Source organism: Erithacus rubecula (genome assembly GCF_903797595.1).
Source record: "Erithacus rubecula genome assembly, contig: scaffold_187_arrow_ctg1, whole genome shotgun sequence".
Classification (NCBI taxonomy): Eukaryota; Metazoa; Chordata; class Aves; order Passeriformes; family Muscicapidae; genus Erithacus; species Erithacus rubecula.
The window spans coordinates 143,417-160,745 of record NW_027636124.1 but is presented as its reverse complement, the minus strand read 5'-3'; the positions used below and the strand labels follow the sequence as shown (position 1 = coordinate 160,745).

General features: G+C 48.2%; 1 protein-coding gene across 1 annotated transcript; it reads right to left on the bottom strand.

Moving 5' to 3' along the window:
- Positions 1-12,852: 12,852 nt before the first annotated feature.
- LOC306815689 (olfactory receptor 14I1-like) lies at positions 12,853-14,770 on the bottom strand (the record flags this gene model as incomplete). The annotated part of the gene is made up of 2 exons (XM_079332251.1): positions 13,825-14,770; positions 12,853-13,033 (listed from the first exon to the last, which is right to left on the bottom strand). The coding sequence occupies exons 1-2, from the start codon at positions 14,745-14,747 to the stop codon at positions 12,853-12,855; spliced, it is 1,104 nt and encodes a 367-aa protein (XP_079188377.1). The 5' UTR covers positions 14,748-14,770.
- Between the last annotated feature and the right edge of the window lie 2,559 nt (positions 14,771-17,329).

Genomic DNA, 17,329 nt, shown 5'->3' with positions numbered 1-17,329 from the left:
AGCAAAGTGCAGGTCTGTCTCTTCCTCATGTTAAATTGTCCCACCAAAAACCACTTATCTGGTTCTGGCTGATTTTTGGAGCCTCAGGTTTCTGCTTCGTCAGGCTTGTGTAACACCTAGGTCTTGCTTTGCTGAGTTTTTGCAATATATCTTAACTTAATGTTTTTTTTTTTCCTGGCAACTAAGTTCCTATGTGGTCTGTTAGATACTGTTTCTCCTATGTGATCTATTTCCCCTCCACATGCTTAAGCATATTATAGTCTTCTAAAATCCTGAATTTTTACAACCATATATGTTCCCCATCTCACGGATCCCAAGGGAGCAGCAGCAGTGCCTGGATCTGATCCCTGACTCTGGGGAAGGGCTGGATAAATCACTCCCACAGCAGCACCAGCAGCAGCAGCACATGAACCTGACTTTCATCACAGCCCCTGCCACTCTCCCCTCCTGTGTGCAGTGGTCTCACAGCAGCCTGGGGCACTTGGGAGCCCTCAACTGGAGGTTGTGCAGGAGCAGAGGTGGGGAATCCCTATCCATGTGGAGCTTCCTGATGGAAAAGGCTGCTGTGAGCAGCAGCTCCAAGGACAGAGAAAGGAGGGGCTGGAGCTCTTGATCTGTGCCAGTTCCACAGTCCTGGGCAGCAGCCACTGAGCACAGGGGGAACAGAGGGCACAGCAAGAGGGACAAAACCAGTCAAGGTCAGAGACTGGGAAGAGGCAGAGCTGGGAACAGCAGGAGCAGCTGCTTCATTGCACCCTTGGAGAAAGCTCTTGGCTGGTTCAAAGTACTGAAAGTTGTGAAGGGCAGAGAGGAGGCCACACCAAACAATGCTCCTGGTTCCACACCCTCCCCTCTCAGTGTCCCAGAAGGAATTGGATGGACTGTATTCTTCTCTCCGAGTCCTCTTGTTTCGCATGAGCAGCTGAACACCAGGATCTAAAGGCGCTGCAGCCTTAGGCCACAAGAGGTGACCAAGAGGAAACTTTTGGACCAAAATAGTGCTGCCAACATGGACCTAGCTGAATCCAGCAGATGACATCCTGGAATTATCAAATCCTTTCTCTTGGAAAAGACCTCTGAGCAATCTGAGTCCAGCTGTTCATCCAGCACTGTCAAACTCAGCATGAAACCACGTCCCTGAAGTGACAAGGCCAGGACAGCAGACCCTGAGCCAAAGGTGACCTCTGGCTGAACCTTCCAACCAAAGGTTATCTTTGTGTACACTCATTAGCAAAATATGCATGGTCATTTCTGATAGGTGTATGCACTCATTAATGAAACATATATTGACCTTTTTGAAATCTGACATCTGGCCATGTCCGGGGGTTTATGATCCAAGTCACCTCCCTTGGTTCCTCCTTGAGACTTGGCCAGCCTTTGGGAGGAACCCAAGAGGAGAATGAAACCAGAATGATGTAGAGTAAATGACACTGATTCTTGAACTTGGTGTCTGTGTCTCTGCTGATGACCCTGCCTATTAGTAAAACAAAGTTGGTGTAGTCTGGCTAGACCACCACAAAATGTTGCTTTTTGTATGTAAACGTGAGAAATCAGTCCTGTCTGAAATTGCCAGGTAGAGGGAAAACCTTCACTACAGTTTGCTGCCTCTGGAATGGGCTTAGGTCAGAGCATAATGACACCAATGGGAAAGTCACCTGAAAGAAGCTGAACCACTGGATGCATTGAAATATGGGAAAATGAAAAAGAACTTAAGTGTGGGAAGATGAGAATGAATTTTATTAATAGCATCTCAAAAACAGCACCAACAGAGAGAATGACTACTGCCAAAATGCTCCTACATGGAGTGACAGAAAAGGCTTTTAATCTTGAACTTGGACTTGTTTGTGCAAAGGATAGAGTAATATTATAATCAATAATTATATACATATATAATACCTCTTATATATATAATACCTCTTATATATATAATACCTATTTTATATATATATATATATATATGTATATGTATATATATATGTATATACATATACAATAAAAATTTGATACATGTATTTACACATACACATAATGGCACTGTAAAATAATGCTCCAAGTAGTAATTTTTTAGTTTCTCCTGCTCAGGGATGTAACACTTAATATTCTGCACAAAATTACTGTCCAGGACCCAAACATCACTGCTGAACTCTGTGAGATCATATACAATGAATGAAAGAGGAAAGGATGAATTTGGCAGTTTTAACAGGGTTTGCTGACACGAGGATGTGGAATGCTTTGCCTGTTCCTGTGAAAAATAAAGTGAGTAAGACTGCTGGGTTTTTTCATACACCAGACCATCCACAAGCTTCAGCATTAATTGAACAGATGAAGGGGTTGTTAAATAAGAAGTCAAAAAAATGAGGAGATGGGAAGATGTCACAATGAAAATGCAACCCCCCAATGTCCTCCATACCCTCAACAACTGCTCCACTGGAGAAATGGAAACCCCTTGGATGTGCATGGCTGCACTCAATTTGCAAATACAACCATGGACAGTGAGACTTGGACTTCCTGGGAAATTATTCTGGGTGTGATGGCCCCTGACAGGGCTTCCCCCCAGAGGCTGCAGGGCTGGACCTTTATGCATAAGAATTAGTTACGGTAAATCAGAAACAAATGATAATTATCAATACCAGAACAGCAATTCAGATTCCTCCAGGACACTTTGGTTTGATAAATGCTCACTCGAGTTTGGCTTTGAAGTGTTCATGTCTTGGGAGAAATAATCAGTGCAGATTATCACAGGGAAATTAAAGTAATTCTGTTAAACAATAGTGAAGAATTGGATTATTCAACCCTATGGCAGGGAAGCACAATTATTGGTATTGCAGTTTATAAAACAGCTGTGAAAAAAGGACATCCACATTAAATCACTGCTGTTCATGGAGATAAAGGGTTTGGATGCACCAGTCCTAATTATGGATCCAGAGGCTAAATGGGCCTCCAGAGGCAGCTGAAGGAACAACTCTGGGGAAAGACAAAACTGTCTGAATCCTGAAACCTGGCTGAGAAAGATGGGAATGTATCCCTGCAGCCAAGTGTCTGTGTGAGAACAAGTGGATGTTACAGGATATTGTTTTACAGATCCTGTAGCACCAAATCTCCCTGTTTGCCCCAACAGCTCTTTGGAGAATGCTCTGATCCAGGGGCTCCATGTGAAAGTTGATGTGACACTGAGGCACTTCCACACAAATTCCATCCAGGAGCCTGGGTGCCCTCAGAGACTGGGACCAGGCACCTCCCCAGCCAAGGGGAAAGGACCCACCAAGTGTTGTCACCCACAAACAGCACAGGAAAGCTGAACAGCAAAGGACCCTGGGGATATTATTCTGGAATTAAACAGGTGTCAGCTCTGTGGACAACAGAATTATTGCTCCTAACATAAATGAGAATGAGGAAAAAGGATTTAAAAACCATGTCACTAAACAACTACTGATGCCTGTAAACTTTATCTTGAGAGTCAGCCAGAATCTTTGTTTGCCAGAAACATCTCTAGAGTTTTATCAAGGATCATTCATGAAGATGGTAATGAAAATGTCAAGATAAAAGCAGCCAAAATATTCAATCTAACAAAATGCTGGATATGTTCTCAACCAGAGGGAAATCAAAGCAGAGCCATGGTTTGTCATGGTTTGTCATGGTTTGTCATGTTTGTCATGGTTTGCTTTTTTAAAATGAGCCCTGTGGTGCATATGGTGCTGAGCCCTTGAATCTCATGGTCTGAGAGGAGATGGCACAAACCTTTCCAGGAGTCCAAGTCAGAAGAAAAACCCAAAGTGTCTCAAAGCATTAATGGGTTCCACTGAGTTCCATCCCCTACAAAGGCTCTTCATGGACTCCTTGGAGGAAAGAACTGGAGCCAAAAACTGATTGCCCAAAAATCTCACAGAGACTCAGAGAAGAAAGGAAAAAGGAAAGTACCTCTAAAAAGCTGGAGTACCTTGAAGTATTAATGAGCCCCACTGAGTGTTGTTACTGAGAAGGGCTCTCAAGAGACTAATTAAAGCAGAAAATTGGAGGCCATGATTGCACAAAGCTCTCAGAGACTCCAAGGCAAAAGCAAAACCCAAAGTCGTTTGAAAAACCTGCAGTCCCTGGGAGCATGAAGGAGCCCCCAGGGCCATTCCTGACCAAGGCTCTCCAGGGACTGGTCCCAGCACATCCCTGAGGCCACTGGGATGTGGGGGGATGCTGAGGGCAGGACAAGGGGGTGACAGAGCCCAGCCTTGCTGGGGCTGTGCCAGGAGGCCCCAGTGGCTCAGGACAAGGTGTCTCCTCCCAGCCCTTGGTGGCACAGACCCTGCTGTGCCCCAGGGCACCAAGACTTGGCTTCTCTTTGTCCCCACCTGTCATCTCTGCCTCCAGTTCTCTGCTCTCATTGAGGTATGGGGACACTTTCTCACTCATGTTCCTCCCTGGGACCCATTAAAACTTCCAAGAAACTGTGGAGATTGATTCTCACTTGGAGTTCTTGAGAGGTTTCCTAACAAACTATGGCTCTGCCTTAATTTCCCTCTGGTCTGGTGCACTTCATTAGAAACGTTTCCTACAATAGTTATGGAAAAATACTTCGAAGTGCTTTTTAAAAATATCTGTTCCTATTTTAAAGGATGGATTTTATAACTATTCTCTTTAAAGCAGAGGTGATTGCAGCATTCTGTGATTGATATTGATCCAGAGTTTCTCCTCAGGATGTCTGGCCTGCTCAGAGAAGTTGTGCCTTGAGGTCTGAGCCCGTGTGGGCAACCTTGCTCCACATTCCCCAACCCCATCCTGTCTGTCCTCTCTCACCTGGGACCTGCTGTGCTTGGAGAACTGCCTCCACACCAGCAAACAGGGTTTTCTCCCCTTTGTTTTACTTTTGAAGCAATCTAAAACACCTTATTTTCCCCAGTGCAAACAGACACACTCCTGAGGTATGTGCCAGGCCAAGGTGCCACCAAGGAGGTTCAGGCCGGGGACCAGGGCCTTAGGGGTGGTGCCTGGAGTCAGCGCCATTTTTCCTTTCTGCCTCTAACTCCCAGCATGCCTTGCAGCCCCATAGAGCTCCATTGGAGCCGGGACTACAATACCCATCATGCCCCATGCTCCACAGAACCCCGGTATCCCCCCTGTATGTCCAATAGATGTCCTCCAGAAACTCCAAGGATCCCTAAGTGTCCCCTCAGTGGCCATTCTGGTACCACAGAAACATCCCAGAATCCCCTGAATGCTCCCAAGCCCACAGATGCTCGTTACAGCCACTTCTGGGAATTCATTTCCTGCCATCCCCCTCAAGCTTAGAGCACCTCATAACACAGTCCCGTGCCTAAAACTCCTGCTGTGCCCCGTGCCTAAAGAGCCTGGTTAGAGCTCTCCAAGCTGCCCCCAAGTGCTCCTGAACTGTAAACATTTCTCCCTGAGGACTTGAAGTTGCCATTCAGAGGCAAAAGTGTCCCCCAAGTGCCCTCCCAGAGCCCATAAACACTCCACTAGAATCACTTCCGGGACTACAGCTCCCATCATGCTTTGTGGTGCCATAGAGTGCTATTCAAGCAATGACTTCATCTCCCATCATGCCCCGTTTTCCACCGAGAGATATTGCAGCTGTACCTGGAATAACCATGATGCACTGCAGCCCCATTCAACTGTATTATACCTACTCCTACAACTCCCATCATGCCCTGCACCCCAGAGAACCCCCTTTCAGACCCCCATGAGCCACTTCAAAGACCAGACTTTCCCTCAGGATCCCTAAGTTCTTTTTTAGTGCCCACTCAATGTCCCCAAGTGTCCTCCTGTCCCTCAAAATTCTTCCCCCAGACCCAAAACTGCCCCGAATGTGCCCCAGAAATGTCTCCCTGGACCCCGAAGTTCCCACCCTGAATCTGTCTGAAACAAAAAGATATTAAAATAAAAAAAAAATAACTAAAACATTATGAATTATCCTAAAAAGGGAGAAATAAATAACCAACAGAGTTTAATTAATGAAGGGAATTGTATTACATAAAAGCAATGACCAATAATTTTTTTGGTTGCTAATAATATATTTTTATTACAAATATAAAAATTTGGACTAAAACTATAGAAAAACAATATTACAAATAAGGAAAATTAATTTTAATTTTAAAATTAAATAACATTTCTATTACAAAGAGAAATTAATGATGTTTTTTATATTTTGGTTTGTCAGCACCAGGTGGGAGACATCATGATATGGTGATGATGGGGGTGAGGAGCAGGTTGTCCAAACAGGGTCAGCCTGCAAAGGGGCTCATTCTTCAATGTGCCCAGACCTTCTAAGGAGACATTGTGCATCAATGTCACTTGGGAAATGCTTCTATCACTTCGCCTCTGAACTGAAAAATTGAAAAACATTCCCTTGAGTAAAGTCATGATGCACTTTCAAATCTTCCTTCTTAGGAAATCTCCAAAATATCTCCAAGCATCTGCACAAGCCCTGGAGATTTGAAGACTAGTGAAGAAAGACAAAGAGCTGCTGGAATCTTTCTGTATTTTAATGATCCCCAAAATTGTTATGAATGGAGTCTTCAAGTGTTCAGTTAATCAAACAACAAATATAAATTTAGCAGTAATTTATTAATGATAGCAGTAATTGTATATAAACAAATACAATCAAAGTATATTAGTTATGTATATTTAAGTAAATACAAAATTTGGCAGTGAGTATTTTATTGTAATTGAGGTTGAGTTCAAATAAAGCATAAGCAAAACCAACCAGGGGTACGGGGAGGGCCCTTCCTCTCACACCATGCCAACTGAATCAAGCTAAAATCTCACTTATATAGTTTACTAATACATATTTATACAGAATATTCTGGAGAGCTCCTCCTCATTTCTATTACTAAAATCTCCATCACTATGTTGTGTTGCTCGTGCTTCAACAATGGTCGAGGGTCTCTCCTCCTTTGGGGATATTGTTGCTGATTAAGGCTCTGGGTCTTCCTCAGTGTTCACTAGTTGACCTCTCAGGTAGAGCAGGCGTACTGAGCTTAGAGTTATATAATTAAGCTGATGTTCCAATAACAAGCCAAGTGTCTAATGCTTGGAATCATCCCAATTTGGCTCAATTCAAGGTCAAAAGTTTTATTTCTAGATGCTGTTTTTAGACCTATACCCTTACTATCTGTACTCCCACCAAACAACTAGAGAATGATACCATCTGATTTGATTAACCTTCTGTTATCTTTTATGCATTGGAACAATTAAGTACAAATTTTCCATTGCTACAAAGCAACAATTTTGCTAATATAATTACAATTTAATTAGCAGGAATCATATTTATAAGAGGGCAGATTTGGGGCTGAGTCCAGGAGCCCCAGGCACTGAGAGAATGTTGGAGAATCTGCTCAAGGAGGCAGAAGCAAAACTCCAAGTCCCTTGGAGCATCACTGGCCCCACTGAGGGCAGAGACTGCCAAAGGCTCCCCAGGGACTGGTGAGAGCAGATCCTTGAGGGCAGAATTGCAGGAGCCAAAGGCTGTGAGCAGGAACTGCGATGCTGAGCAAGGCCTGCGCTGGTTGGAGGCAGCAGAAAGGCCAAGGGCTGAGCCCAGGCCTGGCCCAGCAGGGCCTGTCCCTCACGGGTGGCTCGGGGCTGTTCCTGGGGCACTGGGATGGGAGGGTCAGCAAGGACAAATGGCATCACCCTGCAAGGCCTGCCAGCCTGCTCAGGGAGGGCCGAGGCAGCAGCAAAGAGCAGCCCCTGCAAGGAAAGTTCCTCCTGTGGGGCTCCAGAGGCGCTGCCCATCCCAGGGCACAAAGGCCTGGGTGCCTCTGGCCCTGCCAGCCCTGCCCAGCCCTTGGCCATCTCTCCTGCAGCCTGTGCCCCTGTGCGTGCTGCTCCTCTGCCCTGGTGGCTGCACACGCCCATCTCGCTGTGCCCCCAGCATTTCTCAGCCCAGCATTGCTGTGCCCTCCCTGGGCTCCCTGCACCCAGTGCTGCTGGCTCCTGGCACACAGAGCCATGGCATGGCCCAGCCTCAGCTGGGACACCTGGGCCACCAACATTCTGCCCTGGCAGGTGCTTTGCTCTTTCCTCACCTCCAGGCTGAACCTTCCAGGCTGCACTTTGGGGAGTTTTCCTTCCTTTACACTGCCAAGGAAAGCTCTGTGTCCTGCTGTTCACAAACAGAGAAGGGCTGGTGGGAGATGTGGTGGTCAAAGGCTGTTTTGGGTACAGTGACAATGAAATTATTGAGTTTTTATATATTCTGTGAGAGAAGGAGGAGCATCAGCAAAACTTCTACACTGGAGTTACAGAGGGCTTATTTTTGCTGATTTAGGATGCAGATTTTAAGAGTTCCTTGGGAAACAGCCTTTAAAAACAGAGAGGTCCAGGAAACAGGAAAACACTCCAAAAAGAAATCTTGAAGGCAGATGAGCAGCCTGTCCCTGTGCACAAAATTTTGAGCCAGCATGGAAAATAGCTGGCCAAACTGAGTAATAGGTTGTGTGGGAAATGGGGGGAAAAAAGAGGGTGTATCTCCTTTTGACAGTGAGGCAGGCAACTCAGAAAATATTTAAGAATATCACTAGATCATGCAAAAAGAAAATTAGAGAGGTGAAAGCCATTCGGCCATTTCTGTGAAGGATAAAGAAAATCATTTTATCAATACATTAATGGTAAAAGGAGGTGTAAGAACAACCTCCATTTTTATTGATGTGATATAGTTTCCAAAGATGAGTATAAGGCTGAGATACTTAACCCAGTCTTTGACTCAGTTTTGAAAAATATGACACGTTGCCCCCAGGACAAGTGTTCTCCTGAGTTGGTAGATGGGGACAGGGAGCAGAACAGACCCTCTGTAATCCAGGAGGAAGTATCTGGGTACCTGCTGAACCACTCAGATGATCATAGGTGTCTCTGGGACCAGATGGGATCCATACTAGGGGATGAGAGAGCTGCTAGATGAGCTCCCCAAGCTTCTCTCCATTATTTGTCATCAATCTGGGCTCACCAGAGAGGTCCCAGAGGACTGGAGGTGCCAATGTGTGCCCATCCCCAAGAAGGGCTGGAAGGAGGATCTGGGGAACTCCAGGCCTGTCAGCCTGACCTTGGTGCCCAGCAAGGTGATGGAACAGATCACCTTGAGAGCAACCACAGGGCACTACAGGATGGCTGAAGGATCAGAGCCAGTCTGTGTGGATTTCAATGTCTGCATTGATGATCTGGATGAGGGAATTGAGTGCACCATCAGGAAATTTGCAGATGACTGCAAACTTGGTGAGAGTGTGGATCTGCTGGAGTGTAGAAGAGCTCTGCACAGGAACCTGGACAGTCTGGATCCAGGGCCCAAATGCAACAAGGTGAGTTTTAACAAGACCAAGTGCCAGATCCTGCATTTTTTCCACAACAAACCCTGCAGTGCTACAGGCTGGGGACAGAGTGGCTGGACAGCAGCCAAACAGAAAGGGAGCTGGGGGCACTGATGGACAGTAGGCTGGACATGAGCCAGTAGTGTGCCCAGGTGGCCAAGAAGGCCAATGACACCTAGCCTGGGTCAGGAATGGTGTGGCCAACAGGAGCAGGGCAGTGGTTCTTCCCCTATGCTCAGAACTGGTTGGGCACACTTCAAGTGCTGTGTCCAGTTCTGGGCCCCCCAATTTAGGAAAGAAATGTAGAGGCTGGAGCATGTCCAGAGAAGGGCAAGAATGCTGGTAAAGGGTTCTGTAACACAAGTCCTGTGAGGAGCGGCTGAAGGAGCTGGGGATGTTTATCCTGAAGGAGGTTCATGGGAGATCTCATCACTCTCTACAACTCCCTGACAGGAGGGTGCAGCCAGGTGGAGGTCAGGTTTTGTTCCCAGGAAACAGCTACAGGATAAGAGGACACAGCCATAAAATGCAGCAGGGGAGGTTTAGGCTGGACATTAGGAAATATTCCTCATTAAAAGGGTGATTTGGCATTGGAATGTACTGCCCAGTGAGGTGGTAGAGTAATTTCCTCTGGAGATATTCAAGGAATAACTGGATGTGGCAGTGAGTGCCATGGTCAGGGTGACAAAGTGCTGTTGGGTCACAATTTGGATTTGATGATCTCAAATGTCTGTTCAGCCTGGGTCATTCTGTGATTCTGTGATGATTGTGACTCTGCAGGGCTCTAGGGAAGCGAGGTCTCGTTGTGACACTGTGGGGCTAAATGGAACAAAGGTCGATTGAATACTCTCAGTCAATGTGGAAACACAGAGGCCACAGTGACACAGTGGGTTCTGTTAAACCACTGCAGGGACTCATGGAACTAAGGGAACAGTTTTGATACCTGGGTGCCCCCTGGAACTAAGGGGGCACTGTGGTACTGCAGGGCCTCATGTACTTAGACATCACTGTGACACTAACACTGCAGGATGTCATGGAACCAAGAACCTATTGTGACACTGCAGGATCTTGTGTCACCAGGCCCTCATTGTGACACTGTGCAAACAAGGAGTCCATTGTGGCACTCTGGAGCCTTATGGAATTCAGGGGGCACCTGTGACTCTCTGGGGCCCCATGAAATCTAGGAGACAGTTCTGACAAGTTTTGGCTTTGTGGAAATAAGGAGTCCATTGTGACACTGTGGAACCTCATGTAATAATGGGGCCATGGTGACTTTGCAGGGCTACATGAACCAAGGGGCCAGTGTGATGCTTTGGGGCCTCGTGGACCCACAGAGACCGCTGTGATACTGCTGGACCTCATATAACAAAAAGGCTATTTGGGCACTGCACGGACTTGGGGAATGAACAAAACAATTGGGACACCGTGGTGCCCCATGGGACCAAGAGAACACTGGGAGACATTGGAACCAAGGAAAGCATTGCTGCACTGCAAACCTCATGGAACCAAGGATCCACTGTGCCACTGCAGATCACAATGGCATGTCAGCGATCATTGTAACACTCTAGGCCTCTAGGAACTGCAATGACACCAAGCTGGCTGAGAGTGTGAATCTTCTGGAGGGTAGGAGGGCTCTGCAGAGGGAGCTGGACAGGCTGATCCAGGGCCCAAATGCAACAAGGTGAGGTTTAACAAGACCAAGTGCCAGGTGCTGCACTTTGGCCACAACAACCCCTGCAGTGCTACAGGCTGGAAACAGAGTGGCTGAACAGCAGCCAGGCAGAAAGGGACCTGAAGGCACTGATGGACAGCAGGCTGAACATGAGCCAGCAGTGTGCCCAGATGGCCAAGAAAGGCAATGGCACCTGGCCTGGGTCAGGAATGGTGTGACCAGCAGGAGCAGGAGCAGTGATTCTTCCCCTGTGCTTGGCACAGGTTTGGAAGTGCTCTAAGTGCTATGTCCAGGTCTGAGTTCCCAAATTAAGGAAAGACACTGATGGGCTGGATCATGTGCAGAGAAGGGCAACAAGGCTGGTGAGGGGTCAGGAACACAAGTCCTGTGAGGAGCGACTGAGACTTCTAGGGACGTTTATCCTGGATAAGAAGAGGTTCAGGGGAGACAAGGTGGTGTCAGGGCTGATGGCTGATGTCAGGATGATCTCTAAGGTCTTTTCCAGCCTGGTTGATTCTGTGATTATCTGAAACCATCCACAGAGCAGCTGCAGGGTGAGCCCTGGGCCTGCTCTTCAGAAGGTCCAGCAGCCCAGGTCCCTCAGCTTCTCCTCACAGCCCCAAAGCCCATCCTGTCAGTCCTGCAGAGCCTCTCCAGCGCCTCCTCACTGCCCAGAACAGGGAGTCCCACACCCAGACACACCAGCCCAGATGTGCCCCCTGGTCTGTGGTGCCTGTGGCAAGGGAGCAGCACGAGGCACTGCAGGATCCTGCAGACAATTCCTGAAAAATTTGTAGGATGATTCTGCTCTTGAAGAGAGCCACATGGTGCCAACTCAGGAACTGAAATGGGGAGTGGGCCAGAGAGGAAAGGCAAACAGACATGAATTTTTTGCTGGGGAGGGTACAGGGATGGAAAAGAGGAAGAAATTTTTACCTGGATAGAGGAAAGAAATCAAAGGTGAAGCACAGGAAATGCTCAAGCAATTTGGGGGTGTCTTCCAGGCATCCCTGGCTCTGAGCAACAACATCTGCAGTGGGACAGGAAACTCACAGCTCATGGAAACAAACATTCTGCCTCACTTCAGAGGCCACGACAAACCTGAGTGGTTTCCCTGTTGTCCCCCAGCCCTTGCTGGCCCCAGGGGCTGATGGCATTTGTGCTCACTCAGCTCCATCTCCCCACAGCAGCACCATGGGGGTGCTGGTGCCTCCTCTGTGCAGTGCAAACAGCGACTTCTGAGCCAATGCTGCCATGTCTGTGCCTGCAAGGATGCGGCACCTGTGTGAGCTGGTGGAGAGGCCAGGGCTGCAGGAGCCTGGAGCCCCCAGGCCCTGCCCTGAGGCGTCAGTGCTGCCCCAGCAGTGCCCATGGCCTGTCCCTGCTGCAGCCCCGGCACTGCCACCCCCAGGGCTGTGCCTGGTCCCGAGAGCACTCAGGCCCTGCAGCAACACGAGGGGCAGGAAGGCAGTGGGGCAGTGCCACGGGAGCAGCACTGGCAACACCAAGTGCTGCTGCTGCTGGGCACAGCTGCTGTGCTAGCACTGATCTGCCCCAGCTCTGCACACAGACATTGCTGCTGTGGCTCCAGAGAAGGGAACAAAAGGGGCATCTCTGGGAAATACTTGGCTTGGAGGGAGGTCTTTTACTTTGTTTAAAGACACCAAAAGCACAGCTTCTTATTGACACACACTGTGGACATATGGAAGGTGGAGCAAAACAAAATGAGAAATGGGAGAATGAATGGGTTTTCTTTCTGGAGAGTATGAAGATAATAAAGCAAAAGACAAAAAACCAAAAAATCTAAGCATAAAACTATCCAAGGTCACTTTTATTACAAGTGTTTTGCAGAAATTGGCCAGTGGTTTAATGTTCCTGAAAGCAGTCAGTCATCAGTCTCCACACTTCAGCTTTGAGCTCCTGGTTCCTCAGGTTGTAGATCTCGGGGTTCAGGGCTGGAGGCACCTCTGAGTAAACAACTGAAACCACCAGATCCAGGGATGGGGAGGAAATGGAAAGGGGCTTCAGGTAGGCAAAAAACGAAATGCTGACAAACAGAGAGAGCATGGCCTGATAAGGGAGGCAGGTGTAAAAGGCTTTCTGCTGTCCCTGCACAGAGGGTATCTTCAGCACAGATCTAAAGACCTGCACATTGGAAAAAAACATGAACACCAAACAGCCAATTCCTAAACAGATACTAAGAGCAATGAGCCCAAGTGTCCTGTGGTTCAAGTGTGAACAGGAGAGCTTGAGGATGTGTGGGATTTCACAGAAGAACTGGCCCAGGGCATTGCCCTGGCACAGGGGCAGGGAAAATGTATTGGCCGTGTACAGCAGAGCATTGAGAAAGGCACTGGCCCAGGCAGCTGCTGCCATGTGGGCACAAGCTCTGCTGCCCAGGAGGGTCCCGTAGCAACACAAGGGGCAGGAGGGCAGTGGGGCAGTGGCATGGGAGCAGCACTGGCAACACCAAGGTCTGCTGCTGCTGGGCACAGCTGCTGTGCCAGCACTGATCTGCCCCAGCTCTTCACACAGACATTGCTGATCCAGATCCAGAGAAGGGAACAAAAGGGACATCCCTGGAGAAAACTTTGCTGGGATATCCTTTTTTTCATTTAAAACCACTTGTAGCACAAACCCTCCTTGCTAGAGTCTGTGGCCACAGGGAAAGTGGAGAGAAACAAAAACAGAAATGGCAAAAAACAATTGGGTTTTTTAAGGAAAATAATAGAAAAGTAGAACAAAAAAAATAAACTCCAAAACCAAAACAACAAGTACTGTGAAAAATTTCTTTTATTACAAGTGATTTGCATAAATTTGCCAGCAGTTTAATGTTACTGAAATCTTTCAGTCATCAGTGTCCACAGTGCAGCCTTGAGCTCCTGGTTCCTCAGGCTGTAGATGAGGGGGTTTAGGGCTGGAGGCAGCACCGAGTACAGAACTGACACTGCCAGATCCAGGGATGGGGAGGAGATGGAGGGGGGCGTTAGGTGAGCAAATGTGCCAGTGCTGAGAAACAGGGAGACAATGGCCAGGTGAGGGAAGCAGGTGGAAAAAGCTTTGTGCCATCCCTGCTCAGAAGGGATCCTCAGCACAGCCCTGATGATCTGCACATAGGAGAAAACAATGAACACAAAACAGCCAAAACACAAACAGACACTAACAGCAAGAAGCCCAAGTTCCCTGTAATAGGATTTAGAGCAGGAGAGCTTGAGGATCTCTGGAATTTCACAGAAGAACCCCCCCAATGCATTGCCATGGCACAGGGGCAGGGAAAATGTATTGGCTGTGTGCAGCAGTGAATAGAGAAGGGCACTGGCCCAGGCAGCTGCTGCCATGTGGGCACAAGCTCTGCTGCCCAGGAGGGTCCCGTAGTGCAGGGGTTTGCAGATGGACACGTAGCGGTCGTAGCTCATGATGGTCAGGAGAAAATACTCTGTTGACATAAAGAAAAAAAAGAAGAATACTTGTGCAGCACATCCTGAGTAGGAGATGCTCCTGGTGTCCCAGAGGGAATTGTGCATGGCTTTAGGCACAGTGGTGCAGATGGTGCCCAGGTCAGTGAGGGCCAGGTTGAGCAGGAAGAAGAACATGGGGGTGTGCAGGTGGTGGCCGCAGGCTACGGCGCTGATGATGAGGCCGTTGGCCAGGAGGGCAGCCAGGGAGATGCCGAGGAAGAGGCAGAAGTGCAGGAGCTGCAGCTGCCGTGTGTCTGCCAATGGCAGCAGGAGGAAGTGGCTGATGGAACTGCTGTTGGACATTTCATCACTCTGGGAATCATGGAGTCTTGAAGAAAGATATTGACAAGCTGGGACAGATTTCCTTGAGTCAATCCTGTGCAATTAAATTAGGAATCCTCTGAGAATTACTGTTCTTCCTGTGGGGGAACTTCACTAAAACTTAAATTTTTGAGTGTGGGTATGTACTGCTGTGTTACTGCCTCATCTTCAGCATGGCTCTCAGCCTGAATACTGGGGAGCCCAGAAGGAAAACATGACTCCCTGTGCTCCAGTGCTGTCACACGTGATGGTCCCACACAGCTGCACTTTGCTGATAATACCTTTTTATAATTAAGGGTAATCACACGTAAAATATGCTGGAAAAATAAAGTACACCTTTAGAAGGCTCCAGTTTCCAAGTCAATCTCTCTAAGCCATTCTATCTTTCCATAGCCACCTATAGAGGGAGGACATCCAGGGTTGGTCTGGCTCTCTGCTGCCTGGTGTTGTGCCTACTGGGAGCTATTTCTCTCTATCCAAGCCTCTTTCCTGCCAGTGCTCCCAGAGCCCAGCCCTGTGGGCTCAGTTCTGCCCTGCACACCCCTCCCAGCACAGGACACTGCCCAGGGACATCTCCCTGCCAGCAGGGCCTTAAGGGCAGCTCAGATAAACTGAGATGCTGCAAGCCAAGGTGCTGCTGCTACTGTCTGTAGGCAGAGAAGGGTGAGGAGGCAATTTGTGAGGGAGATTTGAGGCAGATCTGCTGATGTCCAGTGGGACAGTGCAGGAGTCTCAGTGACACAGACACACCTGACAGCCCCTTTCCCTTCTGAGAGCAGCCCTGGCCATGCAACACCATCTGCACAGCAGGAGGAATCTGCCCTGATGGAGGTCACTCCTTCCACCTCTATCTTTTCCCCACAGTCCATGGGAAGATGCCAGGCAGGCTGAGAGCTGTCCCTGGCAGGTGGCAAATGTCCTGGGCTGTCCAAGAGCCCTGAGGGCTGCAGGAGCTGCTCTGCAGGACAGCCCTGGGCAGCCCTGGCTGCAGCCCCAGCTTCAGCCCCTGCAGCCATCCCTGGCAGCAGGAGCCATCCTGCCCTGTCCCTCTGACAGTGCCCAGGGCAGCCCTGCTCTGCAGCACATCCTCCTCCTCCTCCTCCTCCTCCTCCTCCTGCTCCTGTGCCTCAGGAAAACTGGCAGAGTCCTCCTGACACGTGCTGGCTCTAGTAGATCCCTCCAGGAGCACAGGGGACATTGCCCTGCACTCACACACTCACCATGTCCAGGGCTGTGAAGATGTTTCCTCAAGTGAAGTCTCAGCTCAATCTCTTCCCACTCCTGATTGCTTTAGCCTGTCTGTGCCTGGCTCCTGTCCCCTCAGTGCCTGCAGGCAGTGCCCTCAGCCCTGCTGGGCTGGGAGAGGAGCTGCTGTTCACCAGAAATGTCTTTTTGAAGCTTTTCCTGGTTGAGCCTGGGAGCTGCCTCTGTGCCAGGAGACCAGCTCAGCTCAGCACCACAGACACAGCACAAGGATTTTAATGACCCTCACAGGGATTTGTTGCTGTTTACATCAGATTAAGTCCCTCAGTGTGTTAAAGAAACTTCTCAAGACTTCAAAGTTTAATTGGAACACCAAATTTTCCTGAAGTTTTAATGGATTCTGCTGAGGGATATGTCTGTGAAATTTGATCAAACTTTGCTATTTTTCAGTGCCTCCATACCCTTCTAACTCTTTCCTGTGTGTCAAAATACAGGCTAAAGGACTAGCCTTAGAAATCTCCTTGCTTTGTCTAGTACTCATTACCTCCTCCTTCTTGTCTTACCCTCTTTCCACCCCAATCTCTCTCCACACAGCCTCACAGTCCTTTCCCAAGCTTTCTCTCACACACATGCCTGAGTTGCAGGTATTGAATGTGATTTCCCACAAAGAAACTTTAGGATCTTAGGTTCAAAACCAGCTTGGTTAGGATGTCTCGATTTACACTGAGGGCATAGACCTTGCCGTCTATCAGAGGAACATTAACAACAAGTTTTTTCACAAAACTTGCAATGTAACAGTAACCATGAAAAGTGCCAACTTCTAGAAGCCCCTAAAGCCTCATAACACCCACAAAAGCAAGCTATTCCTCTTCTCTCTTGAATGTCCAGACCCTCTTGTGCAGACTCTTCCCAGTCCAAAGCTACCAACCTCCCTGCTGAAGTTCGATATATTCCATCCAGTTAACAACACAGAAAACACAGAGAAAAATGACCAGTTTGCTGCAATTGTAACTTTTGTCACAAGGTGGCAATATTACTCTAAAATACACAATGACCAGTGGCAGCAGGGGACCGGTTAAGCCCAAACACCGAGTGCTACAGGGAATGCCGTCCACCTTAAACAGGAATTCCCCACACACAACCTGAATCCAAAAGTCAAAATCACTGCAGGGAAGGGTATCTCTTTATTAAGGGACAAAGCATCCACCTCTTGTCAACACAGCACACAGTATACAGCAATTTCAAACGATCACCCAATCACGTTGTTCTTCTCCAGCCGTTTCAGTTGCCCAAAACAAAAACAGAGATCCAAGTTTCCACTCGCTTCTTCCTAAGTACATCTCACCAATCACACAAACAGT